This window comes from Anolis carolinensis, chromosome 2 (assembly GCF_035594765.1).
Source record: "Anolis carolinensis isolate JA03-04 chromosome 2, rAnoCar3.1.pri, whole genome shotgun sequence".
Classification (NCBI taxonomy): domain Eukaryota; kingdom Metazoa; phylum Chordata; class Lepidosauria; order Squamata; family Dactyloidae; genus Anolis; species Anolis carolinensis.
The window spans coordinates 149,705,082-149,723,045 of record NC_085842.1 but is presented as its reverse complement, the minus strand read 5'-3'; the positions used below and the strand labels follow the sequence as shown (position 1 = coordinate 149,723,045).

Genomic DNA, 17,964 nt, shown 5'->3' with positions numbered 1-17,964 from the left:
GTTTTCAGACCCTGGGGTTCATAGCATATTTGAAAGGTTGAATCTGAAATGCCTTCAGAGCAAGCTTCAGTCTGTGTTTATAGTTAAGGAATGACACACATGGGAGCAAAATAACATACACACACCAATTAAGATGCTTCGTTTGAGATAGAGGAGCTCAAGTGGCATGTGCCTCATGCATGCAATATGAGAATTGGAAAATTCCTCCCAGTGTGATCTCTGCCATGTTGGCTTATTAGTGCTATTTAGCTTGATGACAGCTAGGAGATGACAGCCTGTTTAAATGTAACAATTTAGTGACAAATCTGATGGCATCAGCTCCAGAGTGTGTGGGCAACAAGGAGACAAGGTCTCTGTTGTGCATTGAGCTGTGTGAATCAGTTCCCAGGTATGTAATTAACTTCTCATAACCCATTCTCTCACCCAGTAAGATCTTGCCTTGCTCAAATAGGCTTTGCCACAAATGATACGGGTGGTATATAGCTGTTTGCTATATACCACCCGTATACAGATGTTTGCTATGCGTCTAACTGGCCCAAACCCTCTGCTACTTAACACAACAGAATGGACCATGGAGGGAGTTGGGGGTGGAATGGGGAATATGAGTACAACATGATCTGATTCCATGTTTCAGACTAGTGTCTCCCCAACTCCACCCTGTAACCCTGTCACATTGCACAATTACAGGACTTTGATACCACTTTAATTGCTATGGCTCCATCCTGTGGAATTCTGGGATTTTTAGATTCATGAGGTATTTGGAAATCTTTGAAAAGAAAATGGGTTCCCTTGGAACTAAAAGACCAGTATTCACTAATTACAGCGATGAAAAAGTATTTAAACATATAAAAGTTCAATTCATACATACAAACATAAATTAGGTCAGCAAAACGTAAGATTGTTACATTCACAATGAAAAGAAAAAAATGTTCTTTTCTCAAAAAAATGAATGAATAACAGAATAAAACATCTCTGCAGAGTATGCTCGATAGGAAATAGAACTTTCTAATCCATTCTTCAGAAATACTACATGAAAAAGAGCACTGTTAATAGTCCACACGTCTCAAATGTTGAGCTTTTTGATAAGTGAACCTAGCAACCTGATGAAGGCTCTTGTGGGCCGAAACAGGTTGTGGTGCATATTGGAGTCTACACTTGAAGTCTACTCATCTGTAATAAAGATCCAAGAACTATTATTAGACATATGAAGAGGAGTTTATTCATTCATTTTTTGAGAAAAGAACAAGTTTTTTCTTTTCAATGTGAATGCAACAATCTTATGTTTTGCTGACCTCATTTATGTTTGTTATGTATGAATTGAACTTTTATATGTTTAAATACTTTTGCATTTGTGGATACTGGCCTTTCTATTTGGAAATCTTTGCCAGGGAGATTCCAAAGTACCATTGCCAGGTTTACATAAGATGGAATTATGGTGCTTAAGAGTAGAATCAAAGTGATATAATTGTGTGGTGTGAAACCAGACACTTTAAAATTTTGCCATCTTACAATTGATGGATATATATATATGCATTTTCATTTAGGACTTGAAACTTCTTGTGAGATAGTTACCCTATTCATGGTGATTTAATCTATCCATGCGGTTCTCCCAGACTGGGTAGGATGCTGACCTGCTGAATAACATTGGCTGGAGTATGGTTTATCTGCTGGCTCCATTAGAGTCATTCTGGGAGTATAGCTCCTTTATGTAAAAAAAAAAAAAGGAATATCCGTGCATTTCATCCACCCTCTTCACTAGTCTCACCAGCTTATTATAGATCATAGTATTCTGTGGCATTCTGTGACTTCATTCATCAAAGGCAACAATTTTGCCTTTTCTTTATGCTATCGTTTTTACCATTCTGAACAAGAAATGAGTTATGGATTGCTGATTTTCACAAGGGGTGTTGTTTCTATTTTTGGGGGGGTGCATGAACAAAATCAGAGAATGAAATCAATTCAGACTTTGGATGTTGCTTGTGAATAGATGCTACAACACAGGACTTTTCAGGTCTGTAGCTGAAACTATGTGGCCTAATTCTTCACTAAAAACCTGACTACATAATTTCTACACCAAACAGCAATCTGGAAGGATAGGCAGTTACTGGTCAAATACATGTTTTTGATCTTTCTCAAGTCATATTCTTATTGAGTAGGAAGTTTGTGTCAGCAAGTATCTGAACAGCAGAAGACTCCTTGATTTTGGTGAAGTTATGTGCTAAACATGTATTTGTGAACTGTGGTTGGGTATGGAATAGCTGCCCATACCCTCCAGACTCCTTGGGTATATCTACACTTATAATAGTTTACTATTTTTACTGTCATGACTCTCTCCTATAGAATTCTGATATTACTAGCAAACTTCTGCTAGAACCTGGCTCTGGGATCAGGCTTTCGGAGAATAGAGCAGTTCAATAATAGATTTGGAATATGTTTAATGGCTACAGAACGGCCTTAGACTACGATTTCTGGATAGCACGATTTTAATATTAAATATAATGTTTTTAAATGTTTAATATGTATTAATTTTAATATTTTAAGTTTAATGTTTTGTATGTGTTTAAGGCATTGAATAATTGCCATATGTAAGCCGCCTTGAGTACCTTCGGGGTAGAGAAAGGCAGGACATAAATAGGGTAAATAAATAAATAGAAAGCTTTCATTCATTCCCTGGGAACATCTGTGGTGAATTCTAAGTTCCTTGCCAAACTGTTAATTACAAGATTTCACTACCTTTTGCGGGTGGCAATGGAAGAGATATAAAAGTGGCACATTCATGTCATGTGAATCCATTGTTTGGAGAAAGCCCTCTATAAGAGACCAAGGCTCCATCTATGAAAGGCGTTGAAAATCCCAAGAGCAAGTTAAGCTTTTCCAATGTCAGCTATGTAGGTGAGGAACATTACTGAAAGGTGCGATTGTCTTCCCCTTCTAGTACCAATTTATTTTAGAAAATATATATTCATTTTTTGGGAAATTATTAAGATAAACACTTACCGTTAGTAGGACAAAATGTTGATTTTAGTGAATCGGTCTTGAAATTATATTAGTTTCATTGTTTGCTTTATTTATTATTTTACTAGCTGTGCCTGGCCATGCGTTGCTGTGGCAAAGTGGTGGTGGTATTGGTTAAAAATTGTTGTGTAATTTTTATTTCATGTTATTTGTATTTTTTAAATTAATTTTATTGTAAGTTATCTTTTTATTTATTATATTTTATTATTTTCTTGTATTGTTTTTAGTTATTTTCTGTTATTATAGTATTTTATTGTATTAATTTTTTAGTGTTTTTTATTATTTTTTATTGGGTTGCTAGGAGACCAAGTTGGAGGAGCTTAGCCTTCTAACTGGCAGCAATTGGATAAAAGCAATTATTCCTCTCTCTCTAATTAGGACTTCATTTTTCTTTTCTTTTTGTTGTATCAACCTAGAGCCGTGGATGATGGGTTGTGTTGTCAAATTTCGAGATTGGGGGGTCTGTAGTTTTGTTGTTTTGTCTGGTGCCGTGATTCCATCACTCTTTTATATATATAGATTAGTTTATAAGTTTTATTGATTTTATAGAGCGAATTTTGTAGGATTTTAGCTAATATTGATTGTGAGTGTTTTGTTTGGACTTTTGGAAGCCACTTTGTATATTTTAATTACAAGACTGATTATTATGTCAGATTAATCTTTTTGCATTATTTAGTTTCAATATAGCATGTGTATGTTTATCTGTTATCTATTGACTGTATATAGCAATTCATTATGGTTGTGTGTGTGTGTGTGTGTGCTGTGGGTGATTGTTAGAAAGTGTGGTAGTATCTTATCTGCTAATTCGTGGAAGCAGCTAAAAGATCCGGTCTCTTTTCCCTGGCAATATTCATATGAGGAGAGGGTTTTCTGAAGTGTAAAATTCATGTTTTGGGGGTTGAATTCACATTTTGGCTCTTTGCCTCCTTAGGGATTAAGATATTTAAGTGGCTATATTCATTTTAGAGTGAGAACAGATACAGGTCATCTGATGTTATTGTTGTGCCGGATTCCTGAATTTTAATGCCAGCTTGCCAAGCAGTGGCTTGATTTTCCCACTTTGTAGTTAACCTGGACAGCTGTGGGGGCATAAAGACTAGGGCATTTGAAGGTTGTGATTTCAGATCTTGCTCTTGGAATATGAACCCATTGCAGTGAGAAAGCCTAAGGCAACAAATTAGTTTTTATTTTCAACCCTTCCTGACCAAAGGCCAAACCGGTGGGGTCAGAAGTGCCTAGAAATGACAATTCAATGTCACTTCTGAACACTTTGTGGGACACATGTTTTGCTTTCTTAGAGGTTATTGGCCCATATAAATCCTTGCAAAGTATTTTGGACAAAAAAGAGGCATTACTTTAAAAACCACCACATTTATGAAATAGTATCACAGTATATCAGTACAGCACAACAGTACAAGTAAACTTCCTATTTGAATCATTTGCTTCAGATAATAATGATATATTTTAATATCATTCTGAAAATGAAGGTTTCCTTTTTTTGCCATCTACCAGGTGAAGGGAGTGTTTATAAGATGTAGTTTTTACAAGGAATAGAGTTTGAATGATGGTTGGGAAATGCATTTTGAGTTATGGTTGGGTATTATGAAATGCAGGATTAGTGTCATCAAGAGAGAAGATATTTTTTTGGGGAAAATTGAGATGCAAACTATTTTAATTGGCTTACATTGCAGTTGAGTCTTGCCCTATTATTGCCCAGTCACTGCAGAGCACTTAGCAAGAAAATGAAAGGTGTTTTCATCAGATCTTAGAGAGAATCTTGAGTAGAATCTGCGGCTGTTGCTATGAGCAGCTATTTCACTTGAGTGAAGGGCATTGACCCTGGAGTGGGGGAAGGCATTTCAACTGTTTGCTTTGTGGAGGAAAGGGCATCCTATTAGTGTCAACTATAACTGTAAAAAAGTGTAAGAAAAAGTGTACCCCCTCCGATATTGCTGTAGCTCCCAGCATTCTCACCATTAGTTATATGAATTCTGGATCTCCTGGGGGTTGCATTCCAATAACTATCTGGAGGTCTGCAATAAAAAAGATTATATATCCACTATCTTCTTGCTGTCTGGAAGGACCGAATAGTCAAAACTATACATACTTGATTTGACAGTCTATCCAGACAACTCAAATTCTTGGCCAGGAAAAAGGAAATGCTATAAGCTGAACAATTATTTGAGTAGATATTATTTCATTTTGCATTCTTTGTTAAGCAGTGTTAATTATTTTGCACAATCTTTCATGGCACAGAAAGCGATTTTATACATAAGTGAAGACTGTATTTCTTCCCATGATCTTTTAGAGTGGATATGGGAGAAATACATCCTGGTCATGGGTAAACCCTCTCCTACCCAAAATTTTCATGACCCCATGCTACTTCTTTGTCTTACTTTAGGATTTCAAGAGAAAAATACAGTGTGGGGTGGGGGAGGTGATGATGATTCTTCTCTCACACTATCCTCTCTTCTCCTTGTTATTCTTGATCGGTGTTGTGTTAATTTAATTTTTACTGTTATATACATTGCTGAAACTATGATGATTTTAAGGTAAGAACTTCATTATCTAGATACTTTTGTATACATATCCATTGACTTTAATGCACACGCACACACAAGCACATCACACTACCTTTCCATACCCCCACCCCCACCCCCAATCAGTTTTGTTGGACATCTCTGGTTTGCAACAATCCAGAAATTGTTTTTGTTGAAAATAAATGAAAGAACATGGAGGATGTGATGCTGAGACCTATGTGGCATCCCTTGGAAAGATGTTGTGATAGCAACTAATAGTGGAAGAGAATGCTGTGAGAGGGAAAAGCTAATATTTTCCCTGTGCTCTTCTCTTAAATTATGACATTTCCATCTACTCTTACCAATATTGTATATATGTATATTTTTCCTAGTGGAAAACATAATAGCTTTGAGTGGTGGAGAAAGAGTTATTTAGATCTGAGAAAGCATGAAAGGAACATTTTCTCCTGCGTCATAGCTCTGGTGCTACCTGGAGAGAGGCATTGTTGATTGGGAGGAGAAAAGCAAAGTTCAGAAGATCCAAGTATGAATGGATGCTCAGCACTTAGTTTGGCCCTCAGTCTGCCCTCACTTGCTGACTACCCTTGTCCATGGTGCTGATGTTGATTTTGATTAGCAACCCGAACTTACCATAGCCATTGGAATGGATGGAGGCAAAATCAACAGTAGGGTCAGGGACCAGTTATCTCCTCTAAATACACTTCTTGAGAATCCATTTTAAAATGACAAGAAGTAATGCTGTATCTCTTCCTGTAATCATTTCTGAGAAGGACTTCAATGAAAGCAAAGGTATTTGAGAAGATGGGGATGGGATTTGGAGACTACTGTAGGTGGGGTTGTTCTTATCAAGTCAAAATTACACTAAAAGTGTGTATTTTTATAATTTGAAGGGTTGGGGCTTTGGGGGACTGACCAGATCTTTCAGGAGTCACAAAAGTGAGGGTTCGGGATTAGCATGTTATCCATGGGTTACACTGTCCCTACTTCTAAGTTATTTGTCTTATTGTAAGCCTTAAAGTTGTTTGAGATTTGCCTTTGCCTTCCTTTGAGTTGAGAGAGTGGAACATGCCCAAGGGCACTCAGTCAATTTCAGTGTTTGAGAAGAGATTTGAACTCTGTGGTACAGGTCGTTGTCCAATGCACAAAACACTTATAACATGCTTGCTCTTTCTTTTAAATTAGACCTATATAATTAGTCTTACTGCTGTCACCTAAATGTGATATTTAATGGTTCATGAAGCTATTTTTATTAGCTGTCCAGGAAATAACTAATTAATTGAATTGTATACATTCTGTTTCAACACTTGTTTTCCAGAGGGCAGAATGTTTTAATATTTGGTGGCTGTTGCATATAAGATCTAATAGGGATGCCCTATACATTCCCTTCCATGCTCATCTCATTACTGACTTGGTTGTAAGCCTTCTTTCCTCACATAGATTCAACAGAATGCTGCTCCCAAAATTGTTATGGAATACCCTTAACGTATCTGGTGAAGGTTTTAAAAAAAATGTTAAGCCAGATGTTTATTATTTATTAATTATTTATTTCCCACATTTGTATCTCACCCAATCATTTGATGCCGACACACACAATAATAAATAACACTTACAATTACAATGTTTAGCAGCCTGTTCAGTGAAAAAGTTCTCACTGTGGCTGGTCTTATTATCTTTTATACAACCTTTATCTTACAACATTTGGTTAAATGATCCATAATAACTATTGTGGTAAAAGGATACTTTTTGACTGACTGAAATGAATGCTTAACACCCACTAATGGAGACATATAAGAGAGAGTGAATGCAGTGTGTTGTGTTAAATTGTTCCACTGCACTATGGGCTTCAGCTACCACAAAGAACAGATGAACCCATCTTATTCCAGTAATAGTTGGGTTAGCACTAAAATTTAAAATGCTTATTGTGAAAGCAATTTAATAGTCACTTAAATTCCCAGTATAGAAATCTTCATTCTTTTCTCTCTTCCTAGCATTTATTTCTCATTGTACTGGAAACAAGGTTACTGGAAAAGTGCAAAGAGAGATGCACCTTTTGTTGGATGAGATTGCATGTGTCAGATACTTTAGGAACACAAAGTAGAGTCAGTATCAAGAAATTCTCAAATTATTGTTCATTGATAATGGCAGCTTAAGGGCAGAGCACCTCTGTGAACATGAAAAACTGAATTTTTTTAAAAAATATTTTTTTGTTCTGAGAACATTTTTCTAGGAACTTCTAGGTCTTCCATCATGACTATATAGTCAACTTCTGTTGGTGGCTGACTGTTGAACCCCATTGGAGGATCTGGAGAGTGCAAAAGAGGTGGTCTCTCTGGGAATCTTTAGGTCTTCCATAGGATTCTATAGTTGACTTCTGTAGAAAGTTATACTAGGGGACCTTGAGATTCCTAGAGCTAACGTTTTAATTAAATATATGAATAATCAAATCCACAAAAGTCAAGCTGCAAATGAAGGGGACTGATTGTAGTTCTTACTGCTGTTTTGTCCCCTCACTCATTTTAATTTTTTTTTCTTTGGCAAAGATTGGCTGGTTGGCTTATGGTTCAATGTAGGGGGCTTGGGGTAAGGTGCAGCCCTTTGTTTCCATTTCTTACAAAGTGATCATTGGCCAAAGGAATGTCTTGGATGTTGTCTTTTCTTTGAAAAAGTGATCACCAAGCCTGACGTATGTGTACTTCTCATGTTTTCCTTGAAGCTCACTGTGGGGACAAAAGCAAGCATGCCTGTTCTAAAAACTTAAGGCCTTGAATTTTCAGGAAGCCAGATTCTGTACCAGGAATTCATACTCCATGTTGCATGGTGGAAACAGGTCTACTAAAATAACATGCAGATTTGTTTTGAATGTTATTTTGTTGTTATATGCCTCCAAGTCAACTCCAATTTATAGTGACTTATTCAGATTTTTCTTGGCAAGGTTTATTCTGAGGGAGGTTGCTTTTAACTTCATCTGGGGCTGAGAGTATGTGACTAGCCCAAGGTCACCCAGAGGAGATTCGAACACTGGTGTCCTGAGTCCTAGTCCAACACTGAAACCACTATATCTTGCTGACTCTCTATTATATTTTGTAAAGCTTATAGTTGCCCTTAGGTGCCCAAATGAAAACATGTTTCACTTACAGGAATTTCAGCCAACTAAACTGACAAGCTTTTCTGAGTATTTCTAAGAAGTGAATTTCATGGTCTGTTACGTGATTGTGTGGGTAGTTACTTTCTGGGAGCAGTCAGTCATATGTCTTGTCATGTAATAGCTCTGCTTGAGGTTGGTACAACTGTCGGCAGCTAGGTTACTAACTGGAGCTGCTTACAGGGAGCGGTCAACCCCCCTGTTCAAGCAGCTCCACTGGCTGCCGATAATATTCCGGGCCCAATTCAAGGTGCAGGTTATTACCTATAAAGCTCTAAACGGTTCGGGACCTGCCTATCTTCGTGACCGCGTTGTCCCCTATGAACCCACCCAATCGCTGAGATCCTCCGGGGAGGCCCTCCTCTCACTTCCACCCTCCTCACAACTGCGTTTGGTAGGGACGAGAGAGAAGGCCTTCTCGGCCGTGGCTCCCCGACTCTGGAACTCCTTCCCCAGGGAGATTAGGTTGGCTCCCTCTCTACCTTCCTTCAGGAAGCAACTGAAGACTTGGATGTTTCGGCAGGCCTTCGGAGATAGTCATTAATTAATCAGCCCCAGTGGGTTTTTAATAATTTATCCTGTTTTAATTACAGTCTTACCATTTATGTGTTTTAAATGAAATTTTTATCTTGTATTGTTGTTTATATTGATATATTGTATTTTTGTTTTATCTTTTTATATTGTGATTGTATTGTGTTGCTTATATTTTGTTCTTATGTTGTTTGGGCCACTGCCCCATGTAAGCCACCCCGAGTCCCCGTGGGGAGATGGTGGCGGGATATAAATAAAGTTTTATTATTATATTATTATTATTATTATTATTATTATTATTATTATTATTATTATTATTGTGGCAGTACTAAATTGGGTTAGAATAAAATGACAAAAATTGCTTACAATGAATTTAAGAAAACTTTTCACTTCAAGAAGGAAGTTCAAAATCAAATCTAGATTTAATGGGATGCTGTTGCAAACCAAAACACAGCAATAATACAACAAAATGATGTCTGAAGAATATCAATCTGGAGTAAAATATTTCAGCAGATAAAGCTTAATCAAAGCCATCAGCAGGATGAGATGAAAAAGATAAGGTACAGAAACATTAAAATACATCTTTAAAAGCCTGACATGGGGTAGGTGAGGTATTTATGTATTGTATCAGAAGTGAACTGAGGGTACAAGTTGTAATGTATTTAAAAACACAAACAAGGTTAAAAACTTGGCATAATATTAAATGTCCTTTGGCCAGTAGCTGGCCACTCGGAGTGCCTCTGGTGTATGGGAAGGTCCTCCATTGTGCATGTGGCAGGGCTCAGGCTGCATTGTAAAAGGTGGTCTGTGGTTTGCTCTTCTCCACACTCACATGTCATGGACTCCAGTTTGTGGCCCCATTTCTTAAAGTTGGCTCTGCATCTCGTGGTGCCAGAGCACAGTCTGTTCAGCACCTTCCAAGTTGTCCAGTCTTCTGTGTGCCCAGGAGGGCATCTCTGTATCAACCATGGTGTGAGCTTCCGGGTTTTAGCCTGCCACTTCTGGACTCTCACTTGCTGAGGTGTTCCTGCAAGTATCTCTGTAGATCTTAGAAAACTGTTTCTTGATTTTAGGCATTGGCGTGCTGGCTGATATCTGAACAGATGATGGGCTGGAGATGTCACTGCCTTGGTCCTTTCATTATTGGCTGCTACTTCCTGCCAGATGTCTGGTGGTGCAGTACCAGCTAAACAGTATAATTTATCCAGTGGTATGAAGCTTAGACATCCTGTGATAATGTGGCATGTCTCATTAAGAGCAGCATTCACTGTTGTAATGTGGTGAGATGTGTTCCAGACTAGGCATGCACACTCAGCAGCAGAGTAGTAAAGCGCAAGGGTAGATGTCTTCACTGTATTTGGTTGTAATCCCCAGGTTGTGCCAGTCAATTTTGTATGATATTGTTTCTAGCACACACTTTTTGCTTGATATTCAAGAAATGCTTCTTCCTTCCCAGGTAATCCTCAGAGCTCGAGATTCTTGTTTGTTCTGAAGGTGAAAAGCACATGTCTGTGTTTTTAGATGCATTAGGAATCATTTGGTTTTCCCTGTAATAGGCAGTAGGGGCCCCTAAAGCTCCGGAGAGTTTCTGTTCAATCATATCAAAGTTCTCTGCTTGGGCAGTGATGGCACGATCATCAGCATAGATGAAACTCTCTGTCCCTTCGGGCAGTGGCTGATCATTTGTGTAAATGTTGAACATTGATGGAGCAAGCATGCTCCCCTGAAGCAGGACGTTCTTCTGTTTTTGCCATCTGCTTCTCTGGCCCTGGAATTCAACAAAAAAGCTCCTGTTTTGTAGCAGATTTTCTATGAAGTGGGTGAGGTGGTAGTCCTTGTGATGTTATACGTTTTTCTAAGGTTAAGCCAATGATTTACTCTCATAAACTGCTGATAGGTGTATGAAGACAGTGCCTGCAATCTGCTGCCTTTCAAAACCATCCTCTATGTGCTGAGTCAGATTCAACACTCGTGATGTGCAGCTTTTCCTTTTCCTGAAGCCAGCTTGCTGTGGAATCATACATGGGTCTATTTGTTCCATAATTCTATGCAAAATAAGTATCTCCAGAACTTTGTCAAGATGGCACAACAAGGAGATTGGTCTATACCTTTTTGGATAATTACAGTCTTTACCTGGTTTTTAGATGGTTATAACACTTGCTTTCCTCCAGATTTTGGGGATCTAACAGGATGCAATGCAGTTGTTCATCAGCTGCAGCAGTCAGAACCTTGCTTTTGGGCCAAAGTCCTTAATTTGTTCCATCTGCTTTGCCATTTTTACGTTTATTGAGAGCCATCTCCAATTCAGTAGATGTAAAAGGTTCATGAAGGTTGTTGTTCTCATTATCTGGTTTTCTGACTATTGGTTTCCTTCCTACTTGGGTGGCAAGGTTGGGTTTCCCATTCTTCAGAAGTTGCTACATTATCTGCTCTGCCTTTATGTTGCCATGGGATTAGTTTGTGAGGGATCATTGCCCAGCTGTCTTAACAGCCTCCACGCCTTCTGACTGCTCCTGCCTATGTTGACTTCTGTTGTCAGCTTTATCCACTGCTCTTTCTTGGCTTCAGAGATGGATGACAAAATGCCTTAAGAGATTGCTCACTCTTCGTCGTGGAGTCTGTAATAGTTTTCCAACAAGGCAGCTGTATCAGGAGTAATGCCCTGAAGATAATGTGTTCTTCAGCCTCTTGGTATAGAAGCCCATGAGCAGGTTTTTATCATTTCAATAAAGTGCTCATATTCCTCTGGGATTGGGGCAACAGATATGATCTTGTCATCTAACATGTGTGAGAATTTAGACCAATCTGCCTTTCTGAAGTTGAATCTTCATTTAAATTGAACTTCCTAAGTCCTTTTAGTTGGGAACAGCTGTGTGTTTGGTATTGATGGTCCCACTGATTTAGTGCATTGTTGCACAATGCTGTCACTCACAAATAGGTCTGGGTTATATCCTTGGTGCCATATCCCACTGTTGTAGGATGTTGGGAGCTTACTATCATGAATAAGCAATAGTTTATGCAGTTCAGCCCAGGAGAGGACAGCCTCTCCATTTTTATCCTACTGAACATAGCCCCATACATGGTTAAAGTCACCACCCTTTGGTGCCTATCAAAGTTCTCAGGAGAGGAGAAATAAAACTCTTCATTTATTGAGGTGGGTGAGGTGGAGAGCTCTTTACTTGTTGATGAAAAGACAATAATGTAGGTGCTAGGTATGCCTTTTGCGGGCAAGCGTTCCACAAATAGGACAGCAAACCAGCCACAACTATTCTTCTGATCGCTTCTTCTATACCTTCTATAGCCTTTCTCGGCATGTCCTGCAGTTCTTTGGATATCACCAGTATTGTTGCAGTTGTTGTTGCTTATTCGTTCAGCCGCTTCTGAATCTTCGTGACCTCATGGACCAGCCCACGCCAGAGCTCCCTGCCAGTGGCCAACCCCAGCTCCTTCAAAGTCAAGCCAGTCACCTCAAGAATACCATTCATCCATCTTGTCTTTGATAGGCCCCTCTTCCTTTTTCCTCCCATTTTCCCCAGCATCATTGTTCCCACAGCTATTGCAGTATGGGGCCATAATTAGTTTAGGGGCAGGTTAGGTGATGGACTCACAAGGAAAGAGATGGCAGAGCCTATGAATCCACAAAGCAGAATTCTAAAAACAAAGTTGAATTCAAAGTAAGGTTTATTTTGTGAAGAAGTAAAGAAAAACAAATAAATCAAACATTAAAAAAAGGAAAGAAATGCCATTGTTGTGAAAGACTGCCATACCAGTAATGCAAAGTATTAAAGGGCAGGCATGATTATTCAGTTAATACCCCATTATTTGGTACTACTCAATTTTGGAGTAAAGCTTTATTTATTTGACACATTCTGCTTTTCTCCATAACTGGGAGTAAAGTGGGTTTTTAAAAAAACAACAACAAACAAACGGGAAAATATATAAATATAAACAAAGTTATAATAAGACACAATGAAATTATACTGTTGAATTAAGCTTTCTGTTTTTGCATGTATGCTGTCTCCCAAGCTAGCCTGCTTCTCACATCCCGGATTCATTTGCTTTCTCCATAACTGGGAGTAAAAAAAAAAAAATTAAAACTAAAACCAGACAAATATATACAGTAGAATCTCACTTATCCAAGGTTCTGGATTATCCAATGCATTTTTGTAGTCAATGTTTTCAATATATCATGATATTTTGGTGCTAAACTCGTAAATACAGTACTTACGACATAACATTACTGCGTATTGAACTACTTTTTCTGTCAAATTTGTTGTCTAACATGATGTTTTGGTGCTTAATTTGTAAAATCATAACCTAATTTGATGTTTAATAGGCTTTTCCTTAATCCCTCCTTATTATCCAAGCTATTCGCTTATCCAAGGTTCTGCTGGCCCGTTTATGTTGGATAAGTGAGACTCTACTGTATATACAAACAAAGTTAGAAGGTTAAGACACAATGAAATTGTACTATTGAATTAGGCTTTCTGTTTTTGCATGGATACTCTCCCCCAAGCATGCCTGCTTCTGACATACTGGATTACTTTATTTGATTAATTTATGATAGAGATATCTCTGCTGACTTCAATGTTTGGTGTTTTCATATTTATATCTTTATATGTTGACACTGCAAATTAGCATTATAAGTTTATATCATGCGGGAAAGGGAAAAACCAAGTGGAAGATGGTGGATCTTCATTAGGTAGCTTTACAGTGCAAAGATGCATAGATGTAACATAAAAGCAAATGACAGAAAATATTTTAACTCCGGCAAGATGAGGGTTTGAGGCTGTGACAGTAGAAATGACAAATATCTTATATCTAATATGCAACATAGATTTTTTGCCCTTAAGTTACTTATTTTATTTACTTTACAACCTTCCCTGCTTAGCCCCTGAACCATAAGATTCAGTCACCTCTGGCTTCCACTGAAAAATAACTGGTTCTTGTACACATTTTTTTACATGTGTGAGAACCATGTTTTTTTTACATGTGCAAGAACTACATACTCAGGAACACATTTGCAAGAAGAAATAATCACAGAAAGAACACAGAGATATTTATTTTGTTTACCTTGTGATTTGTTGTTATTAACTGCTGTCCACTCAACTTTGACTTGTGCTGACCATTTGAATAAGAGGCCCCCAAGCCATGCTGTCATGTCCTTTAGACTCAGGGCTGTGGCTTCCTTGATTGAGTCTCCCCATCTATAATGTAGTCTTCCTCCTTTCTCAGTGCCTTCTACCTTACTAAGCATCATTGTGTTTTCTAATGAGTGAAGTTTTTTTCCTTAATGAGTGACCGTGGAGATGTTTTTTCTGCCAGAGCTTGTGAGAAGTATTTTACATATTGAAAAGGGCAACAGATTCAGACAGCCCTACCTTTTATTTTATTATATTGCTGTATGTTCCAGTAGTTAAAGAAATTAAAGGAGCCATTAATCTGGAATAAGTAGTTGTGTGCATGAGCCTTCTCAATTATAAATTGAGCGATGCCTACCTTTGGCAATGTTTTATTTGGAGACTTCAGTTTATAGCCCTTTATTGGGTAACACAAGGAACAAAACAAATGCCTGTAATTCTGAGACCTTTGGAAAATTTGGACAGAACACAATTGCTGCTTTAGTCCATTTCTGCTGGGACATTTTGCTGCCCTCCGGGACTAGTGGTGGGTGATAAAGCAGGCTCTGTGTGTGTTGAGATGATTCCCTTAGTGCTTACTGCTGAGTCGCATTTCACTCCCATGGCCTTTTTTGCTCTCAAAGTTTGTCCTAGAATTCACAGAAAGGATTATTGAGTATGTGCCTAGCTCCCTGCTGAACCAAATATCCCCATTAATTGTCTGAAGTGACCGAGCCAGGACTAGTTTGGCAGAGAACCGCCAAAGCTCCACCCCACCACAAAACAACAACAACAACAAAACCCTGGCTCTGAATGTGCCAAGATTAGGCATTAGAAGGCTGTTTGTCTTAACCATGTTGGCATTCAGGCCAAAGCTGCCTTTAGACACATAGCAGACCAGCTGTTTTGTGTGTGTGTCAGGAGTGACTTGGGAAACTGCAAGTCGCTTCTGGTGTGAGAGAATTGGCTGTCTGCAAGGACATTGCCCAGGGGACGCCTGGATGTTTTTGATGTTTTTACCATCCTTGTGGGAGGCTTTTCTCATGTCCCCATATGGGGAGCTGGAGCTGACAGAGGCAGATCATCTGCGCTCTCCCCGGATTTGAACTGGCAACCTTCATGTCAGCAACCCAACCTTCAAGGAACAGGAATCATACTGCCTTCCAGAAGTTCCTGGATTTCAACTGCCTCACCAACTAGTTGTGCTGGATAGAATTGCTGGGACATGCAGTCCAAGAAAGGGGGGCATGTCATTTCAACCACTAATAGAGACAAGTACTTGTATCTACTAGTTCTCTGCTGAGCTTTGGTATGATCTTGTTGGAACAGAGATTAATAAAATTATTAGTCACATTATGCAAACAATCCTGTCTAAACCCAGTGCAATTTTGTAGATAGAGACAAAGAAGAGTGACTTCTAACTGCCTCAACTGGAGGTACACCCTGAGGGTTTGCCCTCAAGAGAAAAGCAAAACAAGGGACTTTGTCCAGACTGTGGCCTTGAGAATTCCCTGCACTCCTGAACTGGATAGAAGGGACACCTGCAATTTCATTGGACAATATTATCTATGTATTTGGCCCCATCTAAATTGCCATACATTGCAGTTTCAGAATGCAGTTTAAATGCATTATGTGGCAGTGTAAACTCGTATCACCCAGCTCAATGCAGTTAAAGTGCATTCTGAAACTGCATTATATGGCAGTCAAGATGAGGCCAATATGTATGGTATATTTCTCCTGTCTCCTTCAGTGGGTTCCCATGGGTAGGAGGAGGTTGGGTGGGTTAATGTCACCTCATCCTGTCCAGTATAGGTTCTTACCAAATTGGGATTTGAATCCAATAACAACATGCACAGGTAATGACACATGAAGTTATAACATTTGAACATGCAGTTGAACAAATTATCACATTAAAGCAAGATGGATGTTTAAAAGCATTACAGTTTTTTTAAAGGCAGATCACCCATCTGTTAAACACTGGGCCAGAATCCTGTGTGGACAATACATGTGTGTAAGCATTGTAGCTATAGTGCTATTCAGTTAATCTTGGCCCATCAGTCCTCACTTATTGGAAATCAGCCACTGAGATTGACAGGGATCTCTTTTCCTGTTGCTCATGAAGCAGCTGGCTACTCTTTCTATCCCTTTTGTGAGTGATCTTCAGTGTGAACATCAGAAGCAGGACCTCTGTTGCAGTTCCCCATTGCTCTTGAGATTACTTGCATGAAGAGGGATGGAAATGTCAGCTGCTTCCTGAAGGACATGAAAGCAGACCCCCAGTGATTGCAGCCAGTGCTGTCCAGTAAGTGAGAATGGGGAGAGTGTTATGGTTCCCATGTAGCCCCTAAACTAGGGGCTGCATTGAGATTGGGAATACATATATAACTCTATGTTACATATGTGTAACTGCCATAGAAAATTCTGCTCCCCTTCCTCAGGTGCCAGTTGCATGCCAAAAGCCTTCCTGCAGAAAGGGGTCTATGTTTGCCTTTGAAACCAAAATTCTGAAACAATTGCATAGTAAGTGCCATGTGGATTGTCACTTTTGTAACTAGCTTCTCCTTCATTTAGTATGCTTTTTGACAATTCTTCATTTAGTGATGTTTTTTTAATGCTAATGGTTTGAATTCCTACCCAGTTTTGTTGGTGTGTTTGTAGCATGTGTCTGAAAAAGCATGTGTCCTTTCTGCAGACAAAGAGCCCATCCTCATTTTGTTGTTCTAGTGCAAGAGAAGTTGTCCCATACTTCTAGTGCAAATAGGATTGTGGCAGTGGAACCTTAGAAAGTTGTCTTATCGAAAGATATAGTCATATACAATCAGCATAGAACTTGTCTGCATGTAAAATTGTGGGTTCTAGTTTAAGCTCTCTGGTTTGAAATAAGCCTTTTAACATGTGTGTGAATGTATGTGACCACAGCCTCATTCTCAGTGAATCCCAGTGTTGCCTTTCCTTTGTAATCTTTCTCTGTTTTCTTGCCATTCATTTCATCCTTCTATAGAAAACCCACTAAGAAAGGAGAGATTGAAAATTTATTACTATCTTCTGGCAGTAGAACATGGCGCTAGCCAATTGGAGGCTCCTCCTTATCTAAAAATGCAGGTATGCCTCAATTAAGCAAGTACAGTAGAGTCTCACTTATCCAACACTCACTTATCCAACGTTCTGGATTATCCAACACATTTTGTAGTCAATGTTTTCAATACATCGTGATATTTTGGTGCTAAATTCATAAATATAGTAATTACTACATAGCATAACTGCATATTGAACTACTTTTTCTGTCAAATTTGTTGTATAACATGATGTTTTGGTGCTTAATTTGTAAAGTCGTAAACTATTTTGATGTTTAATAGGCTTTTTCTTAATCTCTCCTTATTATCCAACATATTCGCGTATCCAACGTTCTGCCGGCCCGTTTATGTTGGATAAGTGAGACTCTACTGTAGATGTGTTCTTGGGCATTACTTCTTTAAGAGAAAATTTGGTATCTGAGATAGAAATAATATGGACAGAGTAGGAATAGGTCTCTATACCACAAGGAGGAGGGGGAGGAGAGAAATTCACCATGTTCCAACAAACTTTTAATTAAAAATGAACAATATACACGTGTAAG

General features: G+C 38.6%; 1 protein-coding gene across 4 annotated transcripts in view; it reads left to right on the top strand.

The window, feature by feature from the left end:
* The window catches only part of aatk (apoptosis associated tyrosine kinase), a 101,336-nt gene that overhangs the window by 34,417 nt on the left and 48,955 nt on the right, over positions 1-17,964 (top strand). Inside the window, exon 1 of one of the 4 annotated variants that reach the window (XM_008104147.3) lies at positions 2,148-2,892. The exons of the other annotated variants lie outside the window; for them this stretch is intronic. Coding sequence (XP_008102354.2) covers positions 2,835-2,892 — 58 coding nt within the window. The 5' untranslated portion in view covers positions 2,148-2,834. Of the gene's footprint in view, positions 1-2,147; positions 2,893-17,964 lie in introns of those variants that run through there. 4 annotated transcript variants of the gene reach the window in all.